The 16093-nt window shown below is 48.8% G+C and overlaps 1 protein-coding gene across 1 annotated transcript in view; it reads left to right on the forward strand.

Moving 5' to 3' along the window:
• The first annotated feature begins 980 nt into the window (after positions 1–980).
• Positions 981–16093, forward strand: part of LOC142578220 (uncharacterized) — a 54428-nt gene continuing 39315 nt past the window's right edge. The window contains exon 1 of the mRNA XM_075687623.1: positions 981–2351. Coding sequence (XP_075543738.1) covers positions 981–2351 — 1371 coding nt within the window. The remainder of the gene's footprint in view (positions 2352–16093) is intronic.

The following is a 16093-nucleotide window of genomic DNA, read 5'->3' on the forward strand; positions in this document are numbered from 1 at the left end:
GACAAAAAAGCAGCGGTCAACACAACACACTTAGTCATAAACAACTGGGCTGAGACAGAAGAACTACACAAACCAGAGACTATTAACAGCCGGCAAACGAGTAAAACCTCTACCCGGAGTCAATATTTCGGCAAAGACACTTCATGAGAACAATGACAAGTTGCGCACCCTAACGCATCACCTGGGAATGTTAGCTCCAACATCAAGCTTTCCTTGCTCGCCCACGGCTAATTGATTAGAATCTTCGTACTCCTTCGACCTTTTCGTCTTGTCTAGGTCGAAACAAGAGCTCTCCGTTGTTGTTTACATGGTTTCATATTACGGTAAACGTTGTCCGTAAATGGGGCTATTCTTAGATCCATGTGGAAGTCCAAACTGCGCTGAATGCAGAACAACCGCCCGTGAACCGTCAACACAAGTCGGCAACCAGGGGACCATGCTTGGAGTAAAACGTTATTACGTTGCGGTTTAGGACAGCAGACAGCACGAGCTCTGGAACAAATTACCCTCATTTCTTGCAGCTGCTGCACGGTACTGAAGCGAAGCCACCGTAAGCAGCTAAAAGACCGAATACAAAAGCTGTTCCTTTCTTTCTTTCTTTCTTTTTTTGAAGTTTCAGTCCTTGCATGCATTTGATCTCTTTGCTGTGCCGTGATTGCAACGCTGTGCACTTTTCTCTGCAGTTCTTTAGCCAGAAAGTGAAGCACAGTTCCTTCCCATCTCATTCGGCAGTATAGAGGGCCGTTGTAGACGCCAAAGGGAAGTGAATTTTGCAGCACAGCCTTCATTAGCTAGCTGCAGGGCACCCCGTGCTTTAGTTTTCGTTTACTTAACCGGCTTAGTCAAAGCAGACTGCTATTCGCCGCACACTCCAGCAATCTGTTTCGTAGCTAGTTGTGCCATAGGTCAAACTAAGTGTGCCACTCGTCAGCTCCGAGATGGAGGCGCCCTCTGAAACAACAATGATCGTGGACAATCACATGTGCGTTCAAGTTCAGGGAACAGAGATATCACCCGAGGCATACCACAGCGACGCCGGATGGACGCTCGCGGGGGAACGCATGTCGAGGCTGCGCCAGCGGACCCCCGCCAGCGGCAAGCCCGACGCACCCGGCGGGTGTCAAACAAGCACGAGGTCAAAATTCTACAAGAACGTCAGAGCCTCGGCCATCAAGGCAGCACGCATGCCAGCCATGCCACTAGAAGAAACCAAGATAGTTGTCAGACCCAGAGGGGGACTGGACATCGTCAAGACCGGCACCACCACCGTCGCTGCGGCCATACTCGCTGCGGCCAAGATCACGAGCGAGGAAAGCGCCGCGGACACCATCTGCCCCAACACACAACAGAACATCATGGTCGTAAGTACACCGAACGAAGACAACGCGGCAAGGTACGCTAAAATCCAGGAAATATCCATTCAAGGCAAACCCTACGAGGTCAGCGCATATCGCACGGCACCTCACGACACCGTGAAGGGCGTCATCAGAGGCATCCCCATCGACGCGAGCGCCGAAGAGCTAGATAGAAAGATCGTCAACGAGAGGAACCCGCTAGCAGTGGCCTCAAAAAGGATTGGAAGTACGACCACTGCGATTGTGGTGTTCCAGGGGTCCAAGGTACCGAACTTTGTCCGATACGGAGTCACCCTGATTCCGTGCCGCCTCTACAAGAAACAGATCGACGTCTGCCAGCAGTGCGGCCGAGTGGGACACCGCAAGGACGTTTGCCCGACCCCCACAATCAAGACGTGCCTGGCCTGCGGACTCGCGAACCCTACAGAAGACCATCGCTGTACCCCAAAATGTCAGTTGTGCGGAGGCGAACACCCGACCGGAGACCGAACGTGCAAAGCGAAATACAAGATCCCCTACGTAGTGCGCAAGCGACAATGGGAGCGCCGACAGGCCGAACGCCAGCTACTGTCGGAGAGCGATTTCCCGCCACTGGACAAGCCGCCAGCTGCGCGAAAGTCAAGGACCCCATCGGAAAACCGCGCGCCCAAATCCAGAGACAACAGTTGTTGCAAGAGAAGCCTCAGCAGGAAAACGTCACCGTCACGTGAGCGAGTGAGCTGGGTCGACGCAGCGAAAGGAAACAACATAAGGAACGTGCAGAAAATCACCGAAACCACGAAGAAAGAAGATATGAATAAGGTCCGGGAGGCAAATGAGCTCCTAAGACACGAAAACGCGGCGTTGCGAGCGACCATCAACAACCTCACGAAAGAGATCGCCGAGATTCGTCAGTTGCTGCTATGCAACAACGAGCCTCTACAGAGACCCATGCCAAGCACAAGCAAGACCGAGGAAACGACAACGAACATCCAGGAGACAGCCATAGAGCAACCGGCACCGAAGAAGCGAGCCATCGAGGCCACGCACACGCAAACAGAAAACGATCGCATCGACAGCCTCGAAGCGAAATTCGAAGCGACATTCAGCAAACTCGAACAGCTAATCACGACAAACATCGCAGCAGTGACAGCACTGAAACAAACAATGGAGACCTACCGAGCCGATAACACGAACAGATTCGCCTACATCGAAAGGACCCTACAGCCGATGGTAGGCCACCCGACGTTTGCGCCCCTCTTCGCGCATCATCCACCCAACCAGGGAGCCCCGTACACGGCAACGCAATCATGGCCGCCAACGCAACACCAGCAGCAGCAGGTGTAACCGCGTGGCAGTGGAACTGTCGCGGCTTCGGAAGGAAGAAGGCAGTCATCCAACAGCACATCGTACATGCCGCGCACAAGCCAGACGTTATACTACTACAAGAGACACTAACCGACGCACCGTCCCTCCCCGGCTACAGAGTGCACAAGGGACCGCCCGACGGCAGAGGCCTGTGCACCCTGGTCAGGAAGGGACTCACGTTCGTCGAACATGAGCTGCAAAGCAATCTCAAGATCGAGCACACACTGACCGAAATCATCCCTGGCAAGAAGAGAAAAGGAAGCATATTTCTGCTCAACGTCTACAGCAAGCCATCTCAGAGAAAACAGAGATTCAAGACATTACTGCACAGAGCCAGCACCGCAGCGGGCCGTAACACCCTGATCGCGTGCGGAGACTTCAACGCGATGAACCCTGCCTGGGGCTACAACAAGTACACAGCAAAGGGCCGCGACCTGTACCAAGACGCCACGGAACTCGACTTTACCCTCATCACGGACCCGACACATCCGACGAGAATCGGTAACTCCGTGTCCCGGGACACCACTCCAGACCTCACGTTCGTCAAGAACGACATCCGGGGCGCGATCACATGGCGAAACACGGGGATCGACTTAGGCAGCGACCACACCATCGTGGAAATCGGCATACCGGAACACAACGACACCAGCGTCAAAACACACAGATGGATAGACTGGGATGCCTTTCGAGACGCCAGAAGCCTGAAGAGCGACGGTGACGACGAGATCGAAGACATCGACTCGTGGACGGCCGAAATCACCAAGAGCGTACGCGACGCGACCAAAGAGATTGAAACGGGCGCGGAGATCGACAAAGTAGACAGCCGGCTTGCGCATCTCATCGAGGCCAAACAGTCGATACTAAATCGCTGGAGGAAACAACGGCTTAACCGCAGACTGAGAAAGAAGGTGGCGGAGCTGAACCGAGCGATCGAGGATCACTGCCGCGCTCTCTGCATGCAACAGTGGAACGAGATCTGCAACGCGGCAGACGGGCAGATGCATAGCGGGAAGACGTGGAACCTACTGCGGCACCTGCTCGACGAAACGAAGACCAAGTCGCACCAAAGGGACAGACTCGCCAAGCTCATACATCGGGCGGTCTCAGCACACGGCGTCGACGAAGTCACCAGGCGCATTAACGACAAATACCTGCCGACTACACCTACGGAACAACACGCGCCGTACAGCGGCCTGCCTAACGCGAACCTCGATCGTGACATCGACGTCGAGGAGGTACGCGCGGCCCTGCACGACCTCAATAGCCGGTCGGCAGCCGGCCCGGACCTCGTCACGAACAAGGCGCTCAAGAACCTCGATGACGGCTCGATTGAAAAGCTCGCACACTACTACAACAAGTGCTGGAGAGCGGGAGCGCTGCCAAAGCTGTGGAAGACAGCCAAGACCATCCTGATCCCCAAGCCGGGGAAGCCGCCGGACACGGATAACCTCCGGCCCATCTCGCTCACGTCCTGCGTGGGCAAGGTGCTGGAGCACGTCCTGCTCAACAGGTGGCAAGACTACCTGGAACGAGAAGGGCTGTACCCGGCCACTTTGATCGGCTTCAGACAGCATCTCAGCACGCAGGACGCGATGCTGCAGCTCAAACACCAAATCATCGATGATGGCGGCAGCGCCCGCGACAACAAAGCCATCCTAGGGCTCGACCTGCAGAGCGCCTTCGATAAGGTGAAACACTCGGCGATTCTGTCCCAAGTCTCCAAGCTCAACATGGGGGAAAGATCCTACAACTACATCAAGGACTTCCTCACGGACAGGACTGTCGAGCTACGAGCAGGCGACCTACAGACGCAAGAGAAGAAGCTCGGGAGCACCGGAACACCACAGGGATCGGTCATTTCGCCAATGCTGTTCAACCTGGTAATGATCGGAGTGGCCGAAAAGCTCGGGTGCATCGAAGACGTCAGGCACACCATCTACGCGGACGATATCACGATATGGGTGACCGGTGGCAGCGACGCCCACATCGAGGGCGCGCTGCAAGCCGCCGTCGACGCAATAGAAGACCAGCTGGAAGGCACCGGACTGAGATGTTCGCCGAGCAAATCGGAGCTTCTCATACTCCCACCTACCAAATACAGCAGAGGCAAGACTAGACAACGCGAAAGCGAAAAAATCAGAATCGTGACCAAATCCGGCAACGTAATCCCCGAGGTCGGCAAAATTAGGATCCTAGGCATGGTCATCGAAAAGCACGGAAGGAACGGCGAAACCATCACCCGTCTCAAGGCAAAAACAGCCAACGCGATTCGACTCCTCAAACGAGTCACTTCCAGAAAGGCTGGCATGAGAGAGGAGAGCCTAATTAGGCTCGTCCAATCTTTCATCATCGGCCACGTCGCGTACGTTGCAGCCTACCACAGATGGCTGCAACACGAACGAAACAAAATCAACGTGCTCATCAGAAGAGCGTACAAGACAGCGCTGGGCCTGTTCGAGTCCACAAGCACGGCCCGCTTGTTACAACTCGGGCTACACAATACGCTCGACGAAATAGCCGAAGCGCAACGGACCTCTCAACTGGAGCGGCTGTCCATGACCAAAGCCGGGAGGAAGATACTGGACGATCTGGGAATAAGACGCTCGAACGAGGTGGAGATGAAGCTCCCCGTCCCCGAAGAGGTCCGACGCCAGACCAGAATCGACCCCATACCGAGGAACATGAATCCCGAGTTCAACAAGGGAAGAAGAGCGGCGAGGGCCAAGGCTCTCATCGACCAGCATGCCAACGACGAACACGCGCGGTACGTGGACGCGGCCGAATACCAACGGAACGCCTTCGCAGCGGTCGTCATAGAGGCGTCAACCGGCGCCACGAGGACGGCAGCGAGCGTGAGAAGCACCGAAGCGGAGCAAGCGGAGGAGGTAGCCATCGCCCTGGCCATCGCCGACGCAGACTGCCACACGGTGCTGAGTGACTCAAGACAGGCGGTGCGAAACTTCGCCAAAGGGCGAATCTGCAGGGAGGCTGAGCGCGTACTGCGAGCGGTAAAACTAGACGAACGAAAAGTACGACTCAAGTGGTTCCCGGCGCACGCGGGCGACGCGTCGGAACGCAATGAGAACCATAACGAGACGGCACACGCCGCGGCGCGAGCGCTAACCAACCGCGCCCCGGCGACAGACCGTCCGACATGGTTCAGAACCAAGGACCGCATGACGGATTACAATGAAATCACGAAGGCCTACCGCTTGGCTCGCAGGACTCTTCCACCCCCGCACCCGAGACTGAGTCGAGCGGAGGCGGTAGTACTGAGACAGCTCCAGACCGGATCGCTGCCGAGCCCGAAACTGTTAAATCGCATGTACCCCGAGACATATCCGACAGATATGTGCAGAGTCTGCCGGAGGGGGACCGCAGACTACACGCACATCTTGTGGGACTGCATTAAATATCCAGAAGACGCTAACTCAAGAGCACTCCCACCGCGGCTCGAGGCAGCCGCGAAGAGCTACGACCGAGACGATCAGCTCTGGGCCGTCCAGCAGGTCCTCGAGGCGCTCGAAAGGCACGGACCCAGCGAGCCGGCAACGGCGAGCGGAGACCCGCGCCGAGTAACGGCACCTTCGAGGATGACGTAGGCCCTCGTCGGGGCGCGCGAGCGCCCAACTGCAGGCATAATTAAAGTTTCTCCAATCCAATCCAATGTGTTACGAAGAACCCGGATCTGAAAATTGTTCTATTTCTTTAGGAAGTAATTTTAGGAGCCTATGTAGCACGAATGGGGGCAGAGCGTTGACATGCATGCACCAGAGGACATTCTCCGGGAGGCCATACCTTGATAAAGCTCTTTGCAAAAAAAATTGTATTCGAATGTAATATTTGGGGCCTGTTAACAAAGAAGACAGTAAATAATCTATGGTACTGTTGGGATCTCCATGCTTATTTCTGTCGTCTTTGCAAAAATGTCAACTGAGCAATATACCAATGTTGTTTCATCAATATAAGCAAACAATTTATTTAGATATTTACAAGGCAAAGGAAAAATGGCATGTAATTCAAAGTTTCAGTAATGGCATGATTAAAAAATAAGAATAGATCACATACATCGTGTATTTTTAGCTCCATCAAATTTTTATTAATAGGCTGTGGCAGATTGCATAGTTCTAACCCTTGATCTTCATTACTCAATGAGGCGGCCATTACTTTTACGAGAAATCAATAAGCTTATTTGAGTAATTAACATAGTTACGTTAATTACGCCCTGCTTACTTAATTCCTTCACGGCATATATTTCAATTTACGAATTTTGGCTAGTGAGTATGCGAAGCATAGTGACTTAAAATGAATTCTGAAGATAGCCCCGCGTACGAGATAAGCGCCATCAAATATGCGGTAAAAATGAAATTTTCTTTCACTTACCATTTCAAGAAAACGCTCTTTTATGCACTGAAGTCCAAATATACCAGGAATGCCAATGCATTTTGTCGGTCACTTTGAAAATAATTTCTCTTAAATAACGTAGCCCTGTGAGTTCGCTCTAACTCGATATGCCCTGTACAGTCACAAGCTACAATTCAATGACTGAAATATGCGCCACAGAGAAAATATTCAAAGAATAATTACCGTAATTATATTTATACATTTAGGCATTTTGGTTTCTCGTAGAAATAATGGCCGCCTTATCAAATAATTTAGATGAAGGGTTAGAATGGTGCTGTCTGCCACAGGCAATGTTTAAAAATTTGGGGCCGCTAAAGATAACACCCTGCATTTCAGTAATTATTACATTTCAGTTTAAACGATGTGGCCAGCCACCACTTGCGCCATCCTGGCCGTCGAGCACGGTAACCTTTTTTAATAAAATCGCTGAAGTTATAATTACTTTTGATGGCGCATTTTTCTTGAACGTAACACCATATTTCATTCATAAGTAAACGGAATTGTAGGTTTACAATCTTAATGTGACGCAAGGACAACACACGCATTACTACACAATCTTAAACTGATTTGTTCATAAACATTACACTAAAAGCTATTGGCATGCAATATATCCCCAGACATTATTAATTAGCAATTTGTCATGCGTTCTCGTGCATATGGATTGTATGCAAAATATAGTAATAGTTTATTATTTCCTAAGAAGGAGAGATGATAACTATTTACACTAGTGGCATGGCTTACAAACGCGCAAATTGTGCTTTCTCCTATTCCAAGCATAACCTTTGCTGCTCGAGCAGTCAACAAAAACATGCAGCAATGGTATCCCGAGAGCCTTGCGAGCGTTGTAATGAATTTCATGGAAATGTAGGTCGTGCTACCGTGGTCACCCACACCTATGCTATGCTGTCTATGCTATCTCGAACCATCTCCATTTCTTTCAAAGTTCGGAGACCAACAATGCACGGCAGCATAAACATAAACGTTCCCTGTTATGCTTAAAACAAAGAAAAATGGACAATGGTTTGTGGAATTACTCTTTCGCACTTCGAAACTAGCAGATTAAGGAAAACTAACCGAAATTTTAGTTAAGCTTATGCTCGGCTTATCTGTTTTTTAGGAAGAAGCTCGGACGGTCTAATGGATTTCCCCTTGCTATTTCACAATTTTCCGGCAGTTATATCTGGCAATGACAGATTAATCACTTACACTATCGCGGGATGTTCTCGGCTACGTGCAGTTGCCACAGCCGGCAGTGTTTTCATTTCTCGAGTATACTTACGCGCTCGCTAACTGTGAGATCTGCAGACATCAATTATGCTCGGGAGAAAACACTCGGGAAAAAACGTAAAAAGCTGAAGAGTAATGGAAATTGGCAAGCAATATTTATAAATAAGCCAAAAAGGTGGGTGTACAGAGTATTAGCAAGGAACGTGGGTTTATTCCAAACCAATTCGAGTCTATCTTGAGGGAACAATTTTTTTTTCTATATAGCCAGAAGCTTGTAAATAGGAAAACAAAGAGATGAGGTGGGTTGACATATCTACCTCGCCACGCGCTGCAGAAGAAACTTGCCGCGCTTATTGAGGCGAGCAGTGTATAGTATTTACCTTTCATCTGCAGTTATCCTGCCATTTGTAGCAAGCGTTCTGCAGTTTTCAAGGAAAAAATTACGATTCTAGCGAAATCGTCAGTCTGCCATTGGGAATTCGTTTCTGTTGCACAGCTGCGCGGCCGGTGAAGGTGAGAACAATAGAAATACTAAATTCTGAGCCTTATCTAACGCTTGAACGATTTTCCTGTGGTAACCATCTTACGTCACCACTTCTAAAGTTACAAGTTCAATAAGAAGGATACTCACTGTGGTCCCTCAGTGTCCATGGCGAGCACCAGACCAATGCGCGGTCGCGGCGACTGCACAACTAGAACTTTGTCTTGGACTAGTTGGTGAGCCGTCGTATTAAAATAGTTAGGCGCAATTTAGCACTGCCGCTTTCAAGCACACATCCACACACGCATACACTCAAGGAACGCGTCCCCATGCCCGAAACACACACACAGCGCGCACTACCGACTGTTATACGGCGAATCGAACGCATATTCATAAAGAGACACGCTTGCGCCGTGACCAATGTCAAACGCCACACACACACACACACACACATATATATATATAAATATATATATATATATATATATATATATATATATATATATATATATATATATGCTAGTCGAATAGAAGATGAAGAAGCGCGGGAACCGGTGGACAGGAGAAGAGAAGAAGGAAGTGAGAATAAAATGTAGATGAGATGGACGCCAGTTCCACAGGAATGCTTTACGTCTACTGTGTCCTTTAACTAGGAAGGCTACATTATTTTGGCGCAGCCGGCAACTGACTCCAACATGTGGGTGACATTTTTGCTCGAGGAGACTTCCGCAGAGAAGATCATCTTTTCGAGATACCGAGCTCAAGACGAACCAGCGGTGGAACTACCTCGCGAACTCACCTCGGCAGAACTCGTGAACCTGGTTTTAGAGAAGGTTTCCATTGACATTGCTGAACTACGTCGGAAGGGTGCGGTGAAAGTAAACTTGCGTCTGGCTATATTCGACGAATTGGTTCTTCAACCGATGCGTCATAAGGACTCTGGATCACGGTCTTCGACAGAAGAAGTGAGCCTCGTTTTGAAAGTCCTTCAGCTACAACAAGAACAGATTGCACAACAAAACCAACTGGTGACGTCGCTTATAAGCTCTCTAAACGTTGAGGAGCAGGTGACTAAATTTGTAGAATTTTGTAGAACGGCTTGTCTTCAAGCCCAGAAAGTTGGCTTGAATTCTATGAATATGCCGCTGGGAAGAACAAATGGCACTCTAATGAGGACAAGATTACTAACATGCGTACTTATTTAAGAGGTGTTGCACGGAAGTGGTACGATGTGCACATTATTGAAGATCTTGGCCACTCTTGGTACCAGTGGAAGGGAAAATTCTTGAAGACATTCCGAAGCGACCCAGTGCAAAGATGGGACGCCGCGCTTAATTTCAAATTCAAGCAGGGCTCCCCCGTCGAGTATTTCTTTGAAAAACGCCGCCTTTTAAAGCTGGCCGAGACTATGTTTTTTCCTTCTGCCGCAGTAGCACTAATAATGCGCGGATTCCCCGAGGATGTCCGGAAGCTAGTGCAAGTACGATCACCTAAATCTATGGACGGGCTCCTGGAGTGCCTTCACGACATACCATCTACTTCAGAAGAAAATATAACCGCTGGCTCAAGCAGTCGCTTCAGACGGACCGGCGCGGATTGGTCAAGCCGTAATCCGCGAGAACCGAGCTGCCTTGCAGGCACTACAGAGAACTTGGGTTGGCGTGCTCCCAGAGGTCGAGTGAATAAGGTCGACAACGACCCTACTTTCAGACGCTCAATTGTCTCCGACGACGAAAAACTAATAAACAAGGGGGATCAGTCCGACCCGATGACCACAACTGAGAGTGTTTATTTAACTTGCTCTAGCCTACTTCACATTCCTGTCAAAGTGGGAAAGAGACATATGATGGCTTTGGTTGAAAGCGGTGCTTCTGTGTCTATAATAAATGCCAAGCTGGTAGATGCAAGTCACGTGCATAGTGGAAGAGTACTACGGGCGCAAGGGTACGATGGCAAAGTGAGAATGCATAATCAGTGGGTCTCAGTAAACATCGAGTTCCAAGGTCATGAAATAGAGAGTGAAGTACTGATGATGGAGGGGGTGACGTACGACTTTCTGCTATCTAGACCAGATATAAAGAAACTAAAAATCAACGTATACTGGGACGATGCGGTTTTAAGGAAAGGACTATCAAGGGAAGAGACACAGCAGGATAGAAAAGATAACCTGCGAATTGTCTTGTGCGCGGAGGATATTGCAACGACCTATCCTGAACTGGTATGCATAGGAAGCTATCCACAAGCGATGAAGTCGCACAAGGTGTCTTTCGAACTAATTGACAAGACCGTCATCGGAAAATCGCCTTATAACATGTCAAGAGAACGCAACATATGGTTGAAGAAAGAATTGCAGGAGATGCTAGACGCCGGTATAATGCGGCCTTCGGTGTCACCGTTCACCTCTCCCATAACTATTGTGCCGAAGGAAGATGGAACTTTCAGACTGTGCACAGATTACAGGGTTCTCAATCGCCAGACAGAACTTATACCATTTCCCATGCCAAAGATAGACAAAATTATAGAAGAGACAGGTGGTTGCCGGAGTTTTTCACGCATTGACTTGTGCAAAGGTTTCTGGCAGATCCCGCTAACCGAAGAAACAAAAATGTACACTGCTTTTATCCCGCCCTTCGATCTGTACGAGCATAACCGGTTTCCTTTCGGCTGGAAAAACTCGCCAGCATGGTTCCAGAAGACTATGAACGAAGTCCTGAAGCCTTTCCTTGGTGTCTTTTGTAACGTGTACATAGACGATATTATCGTCTTCTCCAAAACAGAGGCTGAGCATCAGGAACACCTGTCTCAGGTATTAAATGCCTTGAGTTTGGCACAACTCAAGGTTAATTTTAAGAAAAGTGCATTCTTTCAAAGAAAAGTTGTGCTTCTTGGAAGAGTATTTTATGAGACTACCAAAAGCACGAAACAAGAGTCCGTCGAGAGAATATGCCAACTGGTGAAACCATATGACGTCCACTCATTGCGTGTGTTTTTGGAATTAGCAGGACATTTCAGACCTTTCATAAAAGACTTTGCCATAAAAACAAGATGCCTCATGCGCCTAACGCAGAAAGAAATTCCATTTGAGTGGGATGAGGAATATGAGAGAGTCTACCACGATCCGGTGCACAGAATCTCTGCTGACACTATTCTACGCATACCAGATTTCACTTTACCCTTTGAACTTAATACCGACGCCTAACATTATGGAACAGGTGCAGTCTTGTACCAGAAACGTCCAGAAGCATCCGGCCAACAAAAGCGACATGTAGTAGGCTACTACAGCTACACCCTCAAGCCACCTGAAGTCAACTACACCACTACTGAAAAGGAAGCTCTTGCTGTCCTTAAAGCAATTCAGTACTTCCGTACGTACCTAGAAGGTGCGAAGTTTACTTTGTTCACGGATCACCAGGCACTCACTCATCTCTTGAATATGACCCAACCTAAGGGACGTATCGCCAGATGAGTGAACTACTTGCAGCAATTTTATTTCACCATCTCCGACAGACCTGGACCCCTTCTGACTGATGCAGATGCATTGTCTAGACTGATGATACAGGCCAACAAAGAACAATCGGTAAGAAATCAATGAAGTAAAATTGGGGGAAGGCACGGAACAATTAATTTTTCTGGAAGGTCGCCATCAAGTCCCGCCACCGCTGGTTTCCAGGGTGCTTTATTGGTACCACGATAGCCCAGAATCTGAAGGACATGACGGATTTTGGCGCACCTACAACAAGCTAGTGAAGAGATTTACGTGGCCTCACATGAAAGAAGACGTCAATCAATACGTTCGTTCATGCCACATTTGTCGAATCAACAAAGTGAAGTATAAGCAGCCTACGGACGTTATGATAATACCTTGCCACTCGCACGTGCCTTTTGAAGTTATACACCTGGATTTTGCCGAGCTAACTAAAAAACGAGAAGGAGTCCGAAAAACGCAAGCTTTTCTTCGGGCCGTAGATGAGTGCACCAGGATGGTCGCGGCATGGGCAGGAAAAGATTGTGCGAATAGTGTCATCGCCCTCCTCTAACGGGATTTGTTTAGGACAACCAGGACGGTCGTATGTGACAACGGTCCAGCGTTCAAGAGTGAAAAACTAACAAGATGGGCTCGAGACCACAATATATCAATCAAATTCCGTGCGCCATACTATCCCGCGGCGAATGGGCTTGCAGAGCGCGCTATACGAGATGTGAAACAATACATCAGGATGTACAATAGTTTCCCTGGTGGATGGAAATGCTCTTTAGAAGCAGCTGTAAGACATCACAATCGCTCCTACACCAGTGGCTTGGGATGCAGCCCGCAGTTTGCTTCTTCAGGAGAGACCCCTATTCTTCAGGCGGACCGTGAACTGGGGCTGTTAGAAAATCTCAAGATCGTCGAGGAGAGGAAACAAAAATCGCAGGAGGAGAGGTACTGTAAACGAATGAAAAAAAATTTTGGCAAGAGACATTGGTCAGATATCCCAGAAATTCAAGTCACCGACCTCATTCTAGTTAGGAAAGGAGTAAGAGAATCCAGTGTTAAATTTTATGGTCCTTACTCAGTGACAAAGACAGCCACTCAGAAAGGAATATTGAAGACTGTGTGGTCCATTGGTGAACGGGGCTCAGTTGAATGTGAATCGATTGGAAACGTTGTTAAGTATTACCCTAGGAGGGGTTAGCAAAAGATATCTGGAAGGGTGAAGCGGTATGAGCCTTCGAAAAGAAGATGAAGAAGCGCGGGAACCGGTGCACAGGAGAAGAGAAGAAGGAAGTGAGAATAAAATGTAGACGAGATGGACGCCAGTTCCACAGCAATGCTTTACGTCTACTGTGTCCTTAAAGGAACGCTTAAAGGAACGCTAAAAGAACGTGTAGCATTAGAAGCTTTCTTCATTGAAAAGAATAATGATTAGTGCGTGAGTGAACCATCGATACCTTAGTTTCCGACAGAATTTTCCTTTCTTGATGCGAGGCTTTAAATTGTGCTACTTATTTGTTTTCTAACATGTTTGGCTTTGATGCTGCTCACTGAACTTGTGTGTCCTGTATAAATATGGGTTCCATGCGCTAAATGAGCCGTTGGTAGTGTGTGAGTGGCGTTCTTGAGTGTATGCATGTGTAGGTGTGTGCGGGAACTTCGGAGCGCTAAATTGCGCCTAATTCAATATCACTGCATTACGTTGCGGCCGAACAAACAGGTGGTCAACACTATGAATAAACAGACAAGGTAGTAAACAAACAGAACAAACAGGTGGTCAACACTATGAATAAACAGACAAGGTAGTAAAAACAACCATGCGTTTTATACTACACAAAGGATGCACAAGACGGGACACCTCGTCGCGTTTGCCCTTTGGCTGAGACTAGCTCAAGGTATCTCGAAGCTTCCGACGCCAAGCTGCAGTTATTAGCGAAGAACTGGGAACGTGGAGCACTTATCAGCATCGACTTTGTCTGTCTGCTTAACCTTCTACTATTCTGCCACTTCAGCGAAACTGCTGTGCTACAAAGGTTCTAATACTTGGCTCACAACGATCGTCCTTTGGAACGCAACCGGGAACGGCGTCACTCCGACACTCATTCCCGCTTTGTAGCCTGACATTGAAATGGAAAGAGTGCAAAGTGCAAAACACCGGGAAATGAAGAATACGAGCCCTGGGGGCGGGGGGGGGGGGTTACAACTGGTTGTCTTTATTGTGGTAAAGGCGCAATAAATGACACAGCAAAAACAGCAAGATCACAAAAACAGCAAATAAAGAAGATTCAAGGTGGGTAAAAAATGCTTTCCGCATCCTGTAGTGTAAGCTTCAGTGCTCGAAGGTGGGGCGAAGGGAGGTAGTCGATGGTACGGACAAAGCTGCTGAATGAAAAATAATAAGAAGAAAACGGTCCAGCCTGCCGCTTCTGGCGGGCTGCAGCGGGGGCGAGCGTGACAGCCCTAGATACATTCTCGGCCACTTGGCGGGGCTGGATGGCGCTAGTTGCGACATTTTTCGAACTATTCGAAATAATGAGTTGCGTAATGGTGGCAAAATTAGCAAATTCACTTTTTTTTTTTTTGCTTGAAGCCGCCTGCCGTGTTCTGGTCTCTTTGGTTGTGGGAGTTCATGTTTTTTTTTCTTTTTCTTTAACCTATAGGTAGGACATTAGGCAGCACAATAGCAAGAGCTTCGTACGCAACCCACCGCCCCATTCCAAAGGGGACGCTCATAACATTCATCCATCCATCCATGCGGGGGACAGGACGCGTCGGGCGACGGCATACAAAGTTTGTTCCTGACGCATTTTCTACGCCGATTCCAGACAAACAGTCCCGGCTTGTGGCGCCGCGGCGGAGGACACCGTTTTCGATGCACGCGACAGGCCGCACATTTGATAAGCCGCAGCAGAAATGCGATGACGCCACCCCTTTAAAGTCCTTGAACAGCGGCAAGTCTCCGAAGTAAAATGCCTGCGTGTTCTATCAAGTTTACACAAGATGCTGTAGTTGAGTGCTTTCCTATATATAACTGAAGCTACTAGACGGGCTTTCAATCCTCACGATATCAATAACGGCGTGGTTAATTGTCGTATACAGTCCAGTCCAAATAATAATTATTATTTTCTATTTGATGTAATTAAAGACTCGGAGGTAGGCTGGCAACTGCATATGCCGAAGGAGCGCATGCCCCGCGTGCTTCAAAGGGGAAGATATAGGAAAGGCACACCGAGGTAATAAAAACATGGCAGCAGTATCATTACTTTTTCAATGTACGCGCCGCCCAAGGGAGCAGGATTTCCTATCCAGTATGGGAGCAAAGGAACTCGTCCGGAAGCTAGAAGTGCACTTCAGCCCACGAGCGCAATTCTTCCGCAAATGTCTTTAAACAAAAGGAGTACGAGAAACAGGGCATTGCGTAGAGAGAGATTACCCAAGGAGATTAGCCAAACCCTTGATTGCGTTCTGCCTCCGCATCGGGTAATCCTAGGCCTTGGCTCCGGCCTTTGCCGAGTGGCCCGATTGTATTTTATGGCTAAAGTGTAGAGCTAGTGGAAACTCCCGTCAACTATGGGCCGACTCTGCACCGATAGATCCTACATCTGCCGAATGGCACAGCAGTAGATCTTGTTGGTGTAGCCGCAACTATTTCCATTGTGTACCGCTGAGTACGTGCCTTCACGTTCACGGCTTAGCGTGCAAGTTTATTAAATAGTGTTTTCGCTATTCAGCACCTCCGTCACTTCCATTTCTTTATAGACTTGCAATTATTTTTTAAACATTTTTTCATGTCTCTAAGTCACT

The sequence above is a fragment of the Dermacentor variabilis genome, chromosome 4 (genome assembly GCF_050947875.1).
Source record: "Dermacentor variabilis isolate Ectoservices chromosome 4, ASM5094787v1, whole genome shotgun sequence".
NCBI classification, from domain to species: domain Eukaryota; kingdom Metazoa; phylum Arthropoda; class Arachnida; order Ixodida; family Ixodidae; genus Dermacentor; species Dermacentor variabilis.